At 52.5% G+C, this 15,604-nt stretch overlaps 1 protein-coding gene across 1 annotated transcript in view; it reads right to left on the bottom strand.

The window, feature by feature from the left end:
- The window catches only part of WNT3A (Wnt family member 3A), a 45,038-nt gene that overhangs the window by 15,726 nt on the left and 13,708 nt on the right, over positions 1-15,604 (bottom strand). Inside the window, exon 2 of the mRNA XM_006218761.4 lies at positions 11,087-11,328. Within this exon, the coding sequence (XP_006218823.1) occupies positions 11,087-11,328 (242 nt within the window). The remainder of the gene's footprint in view (positions 1-11,086; positions 11,329-15,604) is intronic.

Below are 15,604 nucleotides of genomic sequence, written 5' to 3'. Positions count from 1 at the left end.
GAGCTGAGTCCAGACAGGGTGTTGTAGGAGAGGCACCTACACCCCCAGCAGGGGGTCCCGCAGCCACCAGACTGTTCCCACAGTTGCTGCTTTCAGGTGGTGGAGCGCCCATCTGCCCTGCTGGGTCCCACACCTCCCCGCCACGGGGAAGAGGGAGAGGCCTATTTGTCCTTTCCTGGGAGGGAAGGCTGTGGGGGGCTGACGCTGGATGAGAAGGAGGAGCTGATCCAAGGCTCCTGGGACAAGCCCATTGGCCTAAGGGGGCACTGAGCGCTTTTCTGAGGAATGAGTGTGACCCCGGGCAGTGGAAGTTCCTGGAAGGGAACTGTGGTTCAGATACGACCACTGACCAATGAGATCAAGCTCCCGAGACGTTCTGTCTGTCGGGTCCGCCCAGATGGATCCTTTGGGAAGCTCTTCAGGTAACCTGGTGTCGGGGGCTGCCCCAGCAGTGGTCACTGCAAACCCACCCAGGGCCACAGTTTTGGGGTGGGGGGGCCGCTATATCTGTAAAGGGTTCCCTGGTGGTTCTGATGCTGAACCCCCAGGCTCCCAGGTCTTAGATCCCTAAGCCCCCCTCCTCTGGAAGGTGGCCAGACCCAGGAGGCATGTGGGAGGGAGGCCCAGGGACAGGCTCCCGCAGGGAGAGGGGAGAAGTTCACTTTGGGGAGGAGGGTGGTCTCTGATACACCCCCCCTTCAGAGGGACGTGGAGGGGGCTAACATGGAGGGCCTCACATAGTCCTCCTGCCCCGGGCTCCCACAGCGGACTGTGAAACTCTGTCCTGGCCCCTGTGTGAAGTGAGGCCCCCTGTCCCCAGAGACTGGGACCCGAGGGCCTAGCTGCTGTCATCTGGGACTCAGCCTGGGGCAGGGTGCGGTGTGACCTCCTCCTTGTAGGACCTGCCTGTCAGAGCCTCCTCCTGGCTGACTTCTGGCCTGACTGACAGCCCTCCCTCACCTGGGTGTGCCTCCCCTGTGGCTCTTTGAGACCCAAGGCTCCACCTCTTCCTTGGATACTGTTGACCTTGGGGCCAAATCTCCTGCCTTGGCACTGAGGTTGGTCAGCAGAGCGGGTGTAGCCATGAGACAGGCCCTTCTGCCTCCATGGAGCGCCCCCTCCAACCCATCTAGGACCACGGCTGCAACCACAATCACCCGCCCGGGGTGGGGAGTCCTGCACCCTAGCCCCAGCCCCACCGCTTCACTACCTTGCAGGGAAGCTTCTCCATTGTCAGGTGTGTGGGGCAGATCCCCCATCCCACAGCCTTGCTTCCCACTCAGCTTAGGCCCCTTTGTGAGTCCTCCCACTAATGTTCCTGGTAAGGAGTTCCTCGTGGCAGATGCTGGTGCTCACAGTTCGATGGGCCTTTAGAGAGGCCGGGGCAGAGCAAATGGCTCCTGCGGGCACTGAGCTCCATGGGGACCTCTGAGGGGCGTCTCTCTGCTCCCACCTGCTCACAGAACACCACTGGTGGGACGCAGCAAGAACGCAGTGCCCTCACACGTGTCTGATCCCGAGCGCACACTCCGGGGCAGCAGCTGTGGCTCCCTCTCAGGCACCACACGGCCTCCCTGAGCCAGGCCTGGGGTGTCTGCCCACCTGACAGGTGAGGGGCTGTAAGAGGGAGAGGATGCAGAGAGGCAGGTCCAGGGATGGCTGCCACCTCACAAAGCAGACAAGCGGCTCCTGCAGCACCTGCGCAGGTGCAGAGAGGTCACAAACGCCCTGAGTCTGCCCCCGTAGCCCACGGAGGCCTCAAGGGAGACTGTAGAGCGCTCGGGGTTGGCACTTCGTCTCCCTACCAATGCCCAACATGAAGGAGGGACAGATGGAAGACCAGCCAGAGCCCCCAGCCAGCAACTTCCCCCTCTCCCACACAGCCCACCTTCCCGGGTCTCAGAGCTAGCGGGGCGGCCAGGAGGGGGTGTCGCAATGGGCAATGGTATTTGGTAATCCTGTTGGCCCGTCCTGCACAAAGGATGGAGCCACCTGAGAGCGGAATGCGGCTTGCGCCCCACTGTCGCTGCGGCCCCTGACACTGCCCGGCCGCCAGCACGGCCGGCGTCCTGATTACCTGCTGGGGCTAATGAATCTGGCTTTGTGAGCCACTGTCACGCCGCGTTAGGCCCACAATGGCCTGCGATATTTTATATGAATTTCCCCCTCGTCGGCGATTAGGCCATAGCAAGCCAGTCATAGCAACCGGGAGGTATGCACGGCCCAGGGGCCTGGGGCGCGAGGGGAGCTCACTATTCACACGCTTTAACACAGCACTCCCGAGGGCGTGTGAATCGCCAGCAGCATTTTCACTTTTCTCTTGTGCTTAATCTTGTCGTCGTAGCAGGGACATTGTTTTCTGAGCCGGGCACGGCAGGGTGTCGCCAGGGTCTCTCCTGGCCCCTTTACACACCTCCCCAACTGGGAAGAGTTAATGATATACGGGGGAGGCCGCAGAGACAGTTGGAGCCCCCCAGCCACCGTGAACCGAAACACTTTCCGATGGGGGTCAGGGGTTGCAACCTGGATTCGGGGATGCGGGTTCCCTCAAGGGCCCCTGCTTCTCTTTGACCCCTCCTAAGCCCTGAGGCTTGTGTCGTCCTGACTGCCCTGCCCCAGCCCCGTGCCTGCATGCTGGCCCTCCGCAGACCAGGCCGGACACACAGGGAGGCGGACAGACCACCCCCTGGAGCCCGGCCAAGGGAAGGGGTTCTGCCGGGGAGGGGACACCCTGCGCTGTCCCCCACCTGCTCCCCCCCAGCCCATCCCCCCATGGAGAACGGGGGGAAGAAGGCAGGCAGATGCACGTGCTTGTCCCAGGGCTGTCCGGGGGCACGGGCAGGAGGTTGCAAGGGGATGAGCACCGTCTAGGGGGACAGGGCAGGTGCTCATCCTGCTGAGACCTCAGCTGGCACCCACAGACCCTGCCCCAGGGTAACCAACCAGGACTATGGCATGACATGCTTTGAGGGGGTCAGCCAGGGCCCCAAACTCAGCCACCCTGTGGGCAAGGTCCAGGTGCAGACACCACAGCAAGGGTCAGCCCACCTCTACCAGCAACTAGGCCCCCTTTGCCACTGGGAACCACTGGGAATGCTCGCCTGGGGTGCAGATGGGCAGGCCCTGTGTCCTCCAGGGCCTGAGACCCCTAAGGAGCCTTGGAGGCACACGTGCTGGAATCAGAGGCAGGGCTGGGTGGCTCCCCCAGTCTCCTCATTAGGGAAGCCACTGTGGCCCAGAGCTCCTGGCTCTGCCTGTACCGAGGGCACTAAAATAGCGATGGATACAGGCTGAGGCCGTGTCTAGGGGTCACTGATGATGAAGCTGGGGGCACCAACAGGAGAAGCATCAAGGTCCTTGCTCCCCTCTGTGGTTGACTCACCCCCTTCTGGCCGCTTCCGTTTCTCTAAGGTGCAAATGCCCCATCCAGCTGAGACCCAGGTCCCCGCAAAGTCATGTGCCATCCACAAACCCACCAGCCCGGACCTTGGATTGCTGTGCCCTCTGTGCTTCCCCAGGGGCGTGGTCCTGGCTGGGCTTCCTCCAGGCCCGTCTGCTGAGGCACTGAGCTCTGGGACCTGCCTTCCTTGCCTTTTGGCCTCCCCACCCCTTCACCTCATCCGGGGTTAAGAGTGGGTATCGGCCAGCTCTCAGGGAAAGCAGGCGCTCCAGGTGTCCAGCGGCCGGCCTGGAGGGACAGATAAGCTGCAATCCTGTGCCAGCCTTTATGCACTCAAAATTCCTCAAATGCTTTCTGCCCAAGGCAGGTTAATGGTCCTGCTGCCACGGGAAGAAAGAGTGGTACTTCTTCTGAGCCTGGGCTCGCCTCTGTCACCCAACCCCATATTCCTTGCTGACAGCTTCTCAGGGGTCCACGTGGCCAACCCAGTCCCCAGCCCCAGGCCAGGCAGATGGCGGTACACGTGTGTGTATGTGTGTGTGTGTGTGTGTGAGCTGGAAGTAGGAGGTATGAGCTCTTTTCCCCACATCCTCCCTCACATCCCCCTACCCCTACCCCAACACGTGCTCACACACGCACATGCTTGCACACGTCCACACAGGGCTGGGCCCCTCTCCTCAGCTGGCCGGGCGGCGTTAAGCTCTGTTCAACTAGGCCGCCTCAGCAGGGGTGGCCAAGCACCCCATGGGCCCTGCCACAAAGCCTGAGTGACCTCTGACACGATTAGGGTCGCCCTGACCCTAATCCAATCAGATTGATTACTGCGAGTGTGGCCCGGTGGGCAGGCAGGGGCCTCCACAATGACCTCGCAGAGCTGGCCTCTCTCTGGGGCACCTGGCAGGCTCCTTCCTCCCGGGCCATTCAGCTCTGCGCCACAATGAATCCGGCCAATTCTCAGCCCCGTGGCAAGTGAGGGGGGAGAAGGGGCTTCCTCTTTCCCATTAGACCAAGTGGTGAGGACGTGGGGGAGCTGAGATGACTTTCATTCAGCTGAAAAGGGAAGAGGGAGGGAGAGAGACCAGGCAGGGGTGTTGGGGGCAGAGGGAGCAAAGGGCAGAGGAAGGAGCATGGACATAGGGGAGCAGACATGAAGGGAGGACATGGGGGAGAGTGGACACAGGAAGGGTGGGCATGCGGGGAGAGGGAGGCTGGGACACCAAGGCCACATGAGGGTCCCAGAGGCCTGCTGGTGTCTGGACTCCACCTGAGAGGCTTTCGAGGAAGTGATGGAGTGCAGAGGAGGAGGGGGAACTCCCTGGGCCCCCAGCCCAGAATCTAGTGGCTTGTCTGCTCCTTGGGGCAGGCCCTGGGCACCTGTAGGGACTGCTGTCCCCTGGAGAGCCCCTACAGACCAATACACAGGCTGGCACACCCTCAGGAGTCCTGGTCTGGCCCCTTTCTTGTGCCTCAGTTTCCTTACTTGTAACCATAGTGCTGGCTATTGGATGGGTTGTTAGGATGTGATTTGATGCTGTGTGTAAAACACTTAACACACAGCCCCAAAGCACTGTATACATGTTTTAAAGAAAGAGAGAAAACCCTTTAAGACCCTCCCCAGGGAAGCCCACTCACATGGGCACTCTCAGGCATATGTGCTCATCCCTCTGTCACTCACTCAGCACATCCTTATAAAGTGCCCATCCTGTGCCAGAGCACACCTTGGGTCTGCCATCTGTGCCTGCTGTGTGTACCTGCTGTGCCCCAAAGGTCTCCAGGGCGGGACCAAGTATCCCTAGAGGTGCACAGAAACAGAGCAGGACACTTAGAACAGCACAGGTACTTCCAAGGCATCCTTGCTGGCATCCTTGCCTTCATCCTTGCTTCTCCCCCCACCTCTCCTGCCAGGACCCCCCATATCCCAACTGACCCATGAAGAAACTCCCAGTCTTCTTGGTATATGTCTATCCCAGGGGTCATCTATAAAGATTAGGCCACCAAGTCCTATGCATATCAGGTGTTTCCAATTTCTTGCTTCCACAGAATGAAGGAGGACCCAGTTGAATGATGAGCTGACAAACTTTAAAAACTTTTTGATAGTAGATCCTTGTGTGATTTTTGGCACATATAACTCAGACAAAATTCAAAGAATTGAGAGAGACATTATATCAAAACTCTCTCTTTTAATCTATTTATTTTTGTGAAGGATGATCCTCACACCTAGATCTTTAAAATTTAAGAACAGCATGGGCCCTGAAAGATGTTCCTCTAACATCAGAAGGAAATCAAGGGCACCTGCTCTGCTCACTGCTATTCTACATTGTCCTGTAGGCTCCAGCCAGGGCAACTAAGCAAGCAAAAAAAAAAAAAAAATAAAGGATGTTCAGATTGGAGAGAAGAAGTAAAACTGTCTCTATTAGCAAATGACATGAAAATCTTAAAGAATGCATGAAACATCTATTAGAATTGATAAACTTTCAGTAAGGTTACAGAGTATGAGATCAGTATTTGAAAATCAATTGTGTTGTTATACACCAGCAATGAACAATGCAAAAATGAGATTAAGAAAATTATTCCACTTATAATAGCATCAAAAAGAAAACATGCCTAGGAATAAATCTAACAAAAGAAATATAAGATTTGTATGCTGAAAATTGCAAAACATTATTGATAGACGTTGAGGACCTAAATATACTGAAAGACATCCAATGTTCATGGATCAGAAGACTTAAAATTGTTCGGACGGCAATATTCCTCAAAGTGCTCTGCAGATTCAGTGCAATCCCTAAAAAATCAAGCTTTTTTGCAGAAGTTGATGAACTGATTCCAAAATCTATCCGGGAGAGTGAGGGGTCTCAAATAGCTAAAACAAGCTTGGAAAAGTGAAACAAAGTCGGAGGACTCACACTTACTAGTTTTAAAACTTACTTCAGGGCCAAAGTAATCAAGACAGTGTGACCTGGGCATGGGACAGATTAATGAACCAATGGGGTAGAACAGAGCCCAGAAATAAGCCCACATTTCCTTCTCTGGCTTCCAGGTGGAGCCAGACCCCCACCAGACAGAGACATCCTCCACCACCAAGATGGCAGCCTCCTCAGGTGAGACTGGCTTCTGCCTTCTCCCCAAATCCCTGACATTACTTCTTACCTGGGGGAGTGGGAACCCTAGACACCCCCATCAGGCTCTAGACTCAGGAACCCAGACAGCACCATGAGCCTGTCTGGGCCCTCCTGGTCATTGTGCAAATAATGAACATATCTCCCTGCCCCACACCACCACTGACCATGGCACAGCATGGGACCTGTACGGGTGGCAACTGCACCACACAAACGTACATACGTATATGTGCACACCACACACATCAACATGAAAACATAGGCAGGCACATGTGAACACACAGGTGTGTGAAGACATGCACACATGCACACACACATGCCCACACTCACACAGATGCACACACATGACCCCACGTGCCCTTGTATCATACACAGTCACACACATGGGCATGCATGCACACACACACACTTGCACACACTCACACACATATGCCCACACACACTCAATGTGCACATCACCTTGTGGTCCTAACTTCTCCCACGCATGGCAGCGGCCATCCCCGCAGGAGCTGCTGTGTAATTACCCCAGCCAGCAGCTCTGTAAAGTTGGCTGAGTGGCAATTATTCTTCCATTTTATAGATGGAGACGCTAATGCTCCAGGAAGTGAGCTGACCTGCTAGTCAAGGTCACAGGGCATGACTCTCCCCTGGCCCCTTCCTGCTTCTAGAGAACACAGGCCAACCTGGAGGGGCATGACCATGACTGCCTGATGTTGGGGAGCCCTGACCACTTGAACAAACACTATCAGGCCCCACCTACCCTCAAAGGACAGTAATGGAAATAAAATGTTCACTATAAGTTTTCAACAGCAGAGTTGAGCAGGTAGAAGAAAGAATCAGTGACTCTGAAGATAGTTCAGTTGGAATTATGCAGTCTGAGGAGCAGGGAGAAAAGGAATAAAGACAAATGAACAGACCTGTGAAACACCATCAAACGTAGCAACACATTGTGAGAGCCCCAGAAGGACAGGATAGATAAAGGGACAGAGAGAATATATGTAAAGAAATCATAGCCCCGAAGTTCCAAATTTGATTTTTAAAAATCTTGAAAATTCAAGATACTTTCAAGAAGCTCAATAAACTTCAAGTTGGATAAACATAGATCCAAATTGAGACATTTTAATCAAACTATCAAAAGATAGAGGCAAAGAGAGGATCTTGAAAGTAACAAGAAAGAAGTGATTCATCATGTACAAAGGATCCTTAATAAGACTAAGAGCCAGTTTCTTATTGGAAACCAGAGACCAGAAGGCAGTGGGAAATCATATTTAAAGTGCTGAAAGAAAAACACTGTCAACCAAGAATTCTACATCTGACAAAACTGTCTTTCAGAAATGAAGGACTAACCTAGATGAAATGGAGAAATTCTTAGAAACACACAAACTACCAAAACGGACTCAAGAAGAAATAGAAAATCTGAGCAGATCTATAAAAAGGGAAGAGATTGAATCAGAAATTTCAAACCTCCCAACAAAGAAGACCTTCACTGGTGAATTCTGCCAAACATTTAAAGTGGAGTCAACACCCACCATTCTCAAACTCTTACAAAAAATAGAAGAGGAGGGAACAATTCCTACCTCATTCTATGAGGCGGGCTTTGCCCCCATACCAAAACCAGACACAGACGTCACAAGAAAAGGAACTATAGATATTGATCCGTTATAAATGCTGATGCAGAAATCCTCAACAAAACACTTGCAAACCAAATCCTCTAGCATATTAAAAGGATTTTAGTGACCAAGGGGATTTATCCCAAGAATGCAAGGGTGTTCACTGTAAGAAAATCAACCAATGATACTATGTCACGTTAATAGAATGAAGGCAAAACCACATGATCATCATCATTGATGCAGAAAAAACATCTGATATAATCCAACACTCTTTTCATGATAAAAACCACTCTACAGACTAGATTTCCTCAGCTTGATAAAGGGCAGTTATGAAAAACCCATAGCTAACATCATATACTCAATAGTGAAAGACTGAAGTGTTCCCCCTAGGATCAAGCAAAAGACAAGAGTGTCCACTCTCATTTCTTCTATTCAAAATAGTACTAGAAGTGCTAGCCAGAAGAAAGAGAAATAAAATGCATCCAAATGGAAAGCAAGAATCAAAAGTGTTTCTATTCATAGATGACATTTATGGAAAATCCTAAAGAATCCACAAAAAACTCTTGGAACTAGTGAAAACATTAAGCAAAGTTGCTGGACACAGGATCAAAACACAAAAATCAATTATACTTCTATATAAAATCAATGAATAATCTGAAGAGAAAACAATTTCATTTATAACATCATCAAAAAGAATAAAATACTTAGGAATGCGTTAACCAAAGATGTACAAGACTTATTCACTAGGAACTACAAAACACTGCTGAAAAAAAATTAAGGAAGACCTAAATAAATGGAAGACATCCCATGTTCATGGATTGGAAGACTTAATATTGTTAAGATGGCAATAATTCCTAAAGTAATCTACAGGTTCAATGCAATCTCCATCAAAATCCCAACAGCTTTTTTTTTTTTGCAGAAATGGAAAAACTGATCCTAAAATTCATACGGAGTTGTAAGAGATCTTAAAAAAGCCAAAGCAGTCTTGGAAAAGAAAAATAAAGTTGAAGGACTTACACTACCTAACTTTAAAACATACTACAAAGCTACAGAAATCAAAACAGTGTGATACCAGCAGAACGACAGACACATAGACTAATGGAATGGAATTGAAAGTACAGAAATAAACCCAGACATCCATGGACAACTGATTTCTTAAAAGGGCACTAAGACCATTCAATGAGGGAAAGATTTCAACAGATGGTACTGAAATAGCTGGTTTTCCTCATGTAAAAGCTGGACCCTTACCTCATACCATATACAAAAATTAACTAAAAGTAGATCAAAGGCCTAAATGTAAGAGGTAAAACTATAAAACTCTTAGAAGAAAACATAGGTGTAAATCTTTGAAATCTTAGATTAAGCAATGCTTACTTCATATGACATCTAAATAGGCAAGTTGAACTTCATCAAAATTTAAAACTTCTGTACATCAAAGAACACTGTCACAAAAATGAAAAGACAATCTATTCAAGGGAGGAAGTATTTGAAAACTGTGTATCTGATAAGTGTCTAGTGTCTAGAATACAAAAAGAACTCTGACAACTTGACAACAAAAAGACAAACAACTCAGTTAAAAAGTGGGTCAAGGACGTGCATAGACATTTCTCCAAAGAAGACATTTAGATGTCCAATGAGCTGATTAAAAGTTGCTCAACATCATCAGCCAGCAGTGTGCAAATAAAAATCATGACATATCACTTCACACCCACTGGGATGTGGCTAAAGGGAAAAAGACAGAGGATAACAAACACTGGCAAGGATGTGGAGAAACTGGAACCCTGTGTTGCTGGTGGGAATGTAAAATGAAGCTTCTGTGGAAAACAGTTTCGTGGTTCCTCATAATATAGAATTACCATATGATTGAGCAATTCCACTTCTAGGAATATACCCAGAACAACTGAAAACAGGTACTCAATCAAATACTTGTACAAAAATGCTCACAGCAGCATTATTCGCAACAGCCAAAAAGTACGAGACAACCCAAGGGCCCATCAACAGATGACTGAATAAGCAAAGTGTGATCCATCAATACAATGGAATATAATACAGCCATAAAAAAGAATAAAGCATTAAAGTATGCTACAGATGGATACATCTTGAAAACTTGACGCTCAGTGAAAGAAGCCTCTCTCCCACTTTCTCTCTCTCTCTCCCTCCTTTCCTCCCTACTCTCCAGAGGGGCTCAGCCACCATATTTAAGGGAGCCCAGGCCACGTGTAAAGACCACTTGTGGGTGTTCCTGCTGATGGCAGCATCAGCTACCAGACATGTCAGAGGACCCAGCTGAGGCACGGAGACCAGCCCTGCCTATTGGGCTGCTGGACTTCAGTGTGCAGATGTTGGGATGTATGACATACGGTTATTATTGTCTAAACTATGATGTTTTGTGACAATTTGCTCTTCACCAAAAGCTAACTAACACCCAGCCCTCCTTATCTTCCTCTCCTTCCCCAAATAACCTCCTTGGATTATCCAAGGTCCTCCTCCAGGACCTGGGATAACTTCTGCTGTGTGCCTCTGTGGTCCCCAAGCCTCTCCCTTCCTGTGTTTTTGTTTGTTTGTATTTTCTCCCCAAGATCTGCCAGAAGTCCTGGCTCCCACAGAAAAACTGCGACGATTAATCTTACCCCAGTGCAACTGCGTAATTGCCTTTTGGGGAAGGAGAAGCAGGATCCTACATCCTTCCCAAACTCTAGGAGCAGCCTACAGAGCAGGAGAGAGTTGGAAAGGACCCACGCGGGAGTTCGTACAGTAACGAGGTCTGTGCAGCACTGCTCCCCTGCTGGAGCTGCTGCTCCCACGCCTGGGCATAGGTGAGGCACGGAGGCAGGGAGCGATGGAGTGGCTTGTGGCCTGTGCCCATCCCCACTGATGGGGGAGCAGGCTTGGACCCTGCTGCACCCGTAGCGCTGGGCTGCCGCATCTGCCCTGAAAGCCGTGATGGGTGCCGTGTGTACCTTTGTCCAGCACAGGGCCAAAGATGGCCAGGCTGTCATTGATGGTGGTGCAGTTCCACCGGCGGCCGCGGAACTGGTGTTGGCATTCCTGGATGCTGATCTTGACACCCTCTGCCACGCTGGGCATGATCTCCACGTAGTTCCGGCAGAAGCGCAGCTGCTTGGGTACAAGACCGGGGATGCTGGCGCAGAGGATGGGCTGCGTGCCCAGAGATGAGTACTGGGGCCCGACAGCCAGGGACCTGGGGGAGGAGGACAAGGAGGCCTGGTTAGTGGAGGAGGTGACTTGCTGGCCCACGAGACAGGAGCAGCATCCAGGCCTGCCTTGGGGTAAACCTTCCTTGGAGGATGCACGCAGGCCCTTTCCTTCCGGACACTCATGCATTCCAGGGTGCTTCTACCTTGGAGGAAGTCTGTCCCTACCCTGTACTTGAGACTTAGCACAAAACTCAAGATGTGCACATGGATTGACAGAAAGGAAGCGATGGAGGGCTGTTTGCTTCTCTGCACAACTGCAGGGTCCCTCTGCTCTGCTAAGGTGGAGACAGCAGTACCCTGGAACTGTCTGGGAATGCAGAGACCACAGCCGGAGGAAACAGTGTGACACTGGGTCAGCCGATGGGTGCCCAGAGCGGGGGCTGCTGGGTCTGCGGCAGGGGGAGGAGGACTACTTCCGAAGGCACAGCAGTGGATAAAACACACAGGCGAAAATCACCACTGAACTCATTCCCGCCGTGCCAGCCGGCTTCTGGCTATTTACCCAACAGACGTAAAAGTATATGTCCACGATAAGATGTGCTCAAGAATAGTCACAGGGCTGTGATCATCAGAGAAAAACTTGGAAACCACCCAAGTACGCACTCATAGAAGTATGGATGAACAGCCTGTTTACCCTCGCAGTGTGATGCTACTTGGAAATCGAGGGGAGCGGACTGCTGAGGCAAAGGGCAGGGATCTCCCTGGCAGGGTGGTGCACAAGGGAGCATTTCTCAGCCTGCGCTTTGCAAAATGGTTCCCACTTGCCCCACATGCCTATGTAATTTTAGTTAAGCTAAATGACAAAAGAATGAGAAAAAAAATTGGTTCCTTACCAGCTATGTGTGGCCTGTGGCTACCATGTTGGATGGTTAGACATGGAACATTTTGGTCACTGTGGAAAGTTCCACTGGACCACACTGGTCCAGGGTGGTGAAAGTGTTCTGTGTTTGATGGAGGCGTTGGTTGCACATGTGTTTAGGTGTCAAAACCGACTGAAGCAGGGTCATTTTACTACATGTGATTGCACTTTGATTTAAGAGGAAGAACCACCAGGTCCCTTTGGGGGCTCCAATCCCATGGTGACATGTCGTTATATTCATCCAAGCCGACGGATGACCCGTGGTCCTGCCACCTCTGGTCGTGTTGGCCAGTTTTGAGCGTGACCCATGGTCCTCCTGTTTATGGATGCGTCTCTGCGGTAGGGGGATGGGCTCTCATCGGCAGAGCTCTGCTCAACTCCTCCGCATCTCAGCGCTTTCTTCGCCCCTGGTTGGATGCTCCATGTGCGTGACTGTGTGGCAACCGCTGCTTTTCAGGGCCGGCTGTGGAAGCCTGGCTCGCAGCAACCACTGATATCACAAAGGCTCTCCAGGGCCTCTGGGAAGGGGCTGTGCAGACTTTTAGGTGAAGACCAAGGCGTGAGAGGCCCTGTGGATCCAGGAGGACCACTCGGGGTGCAGTGGTCCCAGAGGAACAGCATCCTGTGGCTTCTCACACACTCCCCAGACACCTGCGGATTCTCGTAGTGCAGAGAAGCTGCCCACGCTCGCTCAGGCCTTTGGCCTCACTTGCTCTCTCCTGCCCCTCAGGGCGCCCCCTCTTTCCTCTGGGCCGTCTGGTGTGGTGCGCTGTGGGCCCAGAGCGGAGCAGATCCCCAGAACGGCCCCTCAGCCTGGCAGTATGGTCCCCACTTGCCTGGAAGCTTGCTCCGCTGGGATCCAAGTGGAAAGGTCTTCCTTTGTTTGGTGGGGAAACCAAGGCATTGGAAGTTCTATAAATGTTTCAGCTGGACCCCCAGAGGTTCTTGTTTGGCACCTCCTCTCCCCTGGGAAGGCTGAGGACCCCTGAGGAGGTGGGACAAAGGTTTCTGTGTCCCTCAGCAAACCACACACCTGCATCATGATGCTGACTTTCAGTAAGTCCCACTTTGAGTCTAACTCAATTTCATCCAGCTGTGGTGAGAATGACAGGAAACAGGAATCATTGTCTCTGAGAGAAACAAATCTGCCCTCTGGAAATAGAGATCAGATCCAATCATTTTTCCCCTCTTAGTCTTCAAAATCTTCAAAGGTTGCCTTGCCTGGAGGCACAAAACCCACACCCTTCAGCATCTGGAGATGCCCCACCGGACGACCCAGAGAGAGCATTCCTTACTGCGGTCCTGCTAGAATGCGCATCTGTCCAGCTGGCCCCTTCCTCCTGCAGCCTCAGCCTCTCCACACACTTCCTCTGTCTCTACCCACATCTCAGATGTGGGGCTTTGTCCCATGCATCTCCACAGCCACACAGAGTGCTCTCTCTCCCCCACAGTGCCCCTGTCCTCCTGTGTGACCATCACCCTCCCCACCTCCCCTCTGCAGCATGTACGTAGTTCTGCCTTACTTGGCTAGCTGGCTGGGGAGAGGGCGACTTCTTGGAAATCCTGAACATAGGTCTTCCCGTGTATGGTGTCCTCTCATCTCTTGCCCTCCTGCCCACCATTTCCAGGCATACCAGGCAGCCTCTGTCCTCTGCTTGCTCCCCCTTCAGAATCAAGCACATTTCTCAAGAGTTAAAACCTGTCTTCCCCCAAGGAGTGTCCACGGCACCTTGCAGCCAGGTGCCCAAGTGGAGCTAAGCCTCCTTTCTGTGGGTGGCCATGCCCAGTGTCCCCTGTCCTGCGGAAGGCCTGAAGGCTCCAGACCAGACTCCTGGCCTTCTAGGCCCCTCTCATATCCATGCCCCAGTATCTGATCCTCCTTCCTGGACACACTCTCCATCCTGTCCATCCTCTGCCTCAATGCCTTGATGAGCCCAAAACCAGCCATGACCTCATGCCAGATATCACAGACCTCCCCAGGGCCCTGCCCGAGTCTGCGCTCCCAGGGTGGCACGTGACTGTGGCTGGCTGGTTCCCCTGCATGATCCGTCACTACCTGCAGAGGCTACTGAGTGCTGGGTGCCCAGCCGGGCCTGATCCTGCCCAGTGTTCTCTCACACCCACCCCACAGTCTGGGCCCCCCCAGGTTTGCAGAAAAGGCAGCCCTCTGATGTCACCCAGCTGTGAGGCCTTTCCTCCAGGAAGTATTCTGTGACCTGGGCCTCACCCTGCCCTGCACAGATGGCTCTGAGTGGAGACTTCAGGGGGCCACCTCTGATGCCTCTTGGGGACCCCTGTGCTGACTTAGGTGCTCGGCTTCCTGGTGGATGAAAGCATGGGTTGAAAGATCGGGGACTGACGGGGGAAGCGGGCACTTGGAATGAGAGGTGGCATGCAGGCCACTGTCAGTGGTCTCTGCTCTTGGGGGCACCCAGCAGGCAGGGTGAGAGAAGGTGAGAAGATACATCAGCTCTGCTCACTCCCAGCTGAGGTCCGATGTCCAGGGGAGGGTGGCGGGAGGCAGTGGGGGAGGTGGGCCGTGTCTGAGCTGTGTGCCCTCTGCCACTCTCAGCCCACACGTTCACGGAGAACCTCCCACCTGTAAAACAGAGGGCAAAAGTCCCCGGATCTCGGATCTCCTTCAGAACATCATCACCTCTACTTCCTGCCCGACCGGCTCCAGCCAGTTTCTACTCAAAACCCCTCCCCTCTCCAACTGAGACATTCCTGTTTTGGCCCCAGTGATCACGCTGTCCATGTCGGCCCATGTGCCACATGTGGATGGCTCTGCCTGACCCTGGCTGAGGTCAGCTGTCTGTTTCCACCATGTGGTGCTTTTCACAATGACCTCAAATGTCCCTACCTCCCACCTTTGCCCAGCATCATGCCCCCACCTCCCACGGCACTGGCAGGATGTGACCTGGGAGTTTGGGATGACACCCTCTGCAATGAACGGGAGGACTCATAGGGAGGGGCCCTGAGAGCTGAGCAGCCAGGTGGCCTCATGAAGGCAGCAGCTGGAACACAGGGCAGGGGCGGGGTGGAGCAGAACCAGGACCCTGGCTCAGGATTCTTCAGCAGCTTCTATGGTGCCTCCGATAGCTCGGAGTCCATCTCTCACCTCCCTCTGGCTGGCTCGGCCGGTCACTCACCAGGCTCCTTCAGCCTCAGACCAAGAAAGAGCTGCTGTGGCCAGTCCTGAAGGCCTGGGCAGAATGCCAGGCCAGAGAGGTGACTGTGAGGGCCAGGCCAGTGGTTTCCAATCTACACACCTCGGAGTACACAGGAGCCCCAGCAGAGGGGCCTCAGAGACTGGCGGGTGAGATGGGGCTAGGGCCAATGGTCCCAGTTGGCCTGGGACTGAGGGGGCTTCCATTCACAAGCAGGGATGAGCTGTGACT

This window comes from Vicugna pacos, chromosome 3 (genome assembly GCF_048564905.1).
Source record: "Vicugna pacos chromosome 3, VicPac4, whole genome shotgun sequence".
In the NCBI taxonomy this organism is placed as follows: Eukaryota; Metazoa; Chordata; class Mammalia; order Artiodactyla; family Camelidae; genus Vicugna; species Vicugna pacos.
The sequence above is the reverse complement of the archived record's forward strand: the minus strand, read 5'-3'. Positions and strand labels throughout refer to the sequence as shown.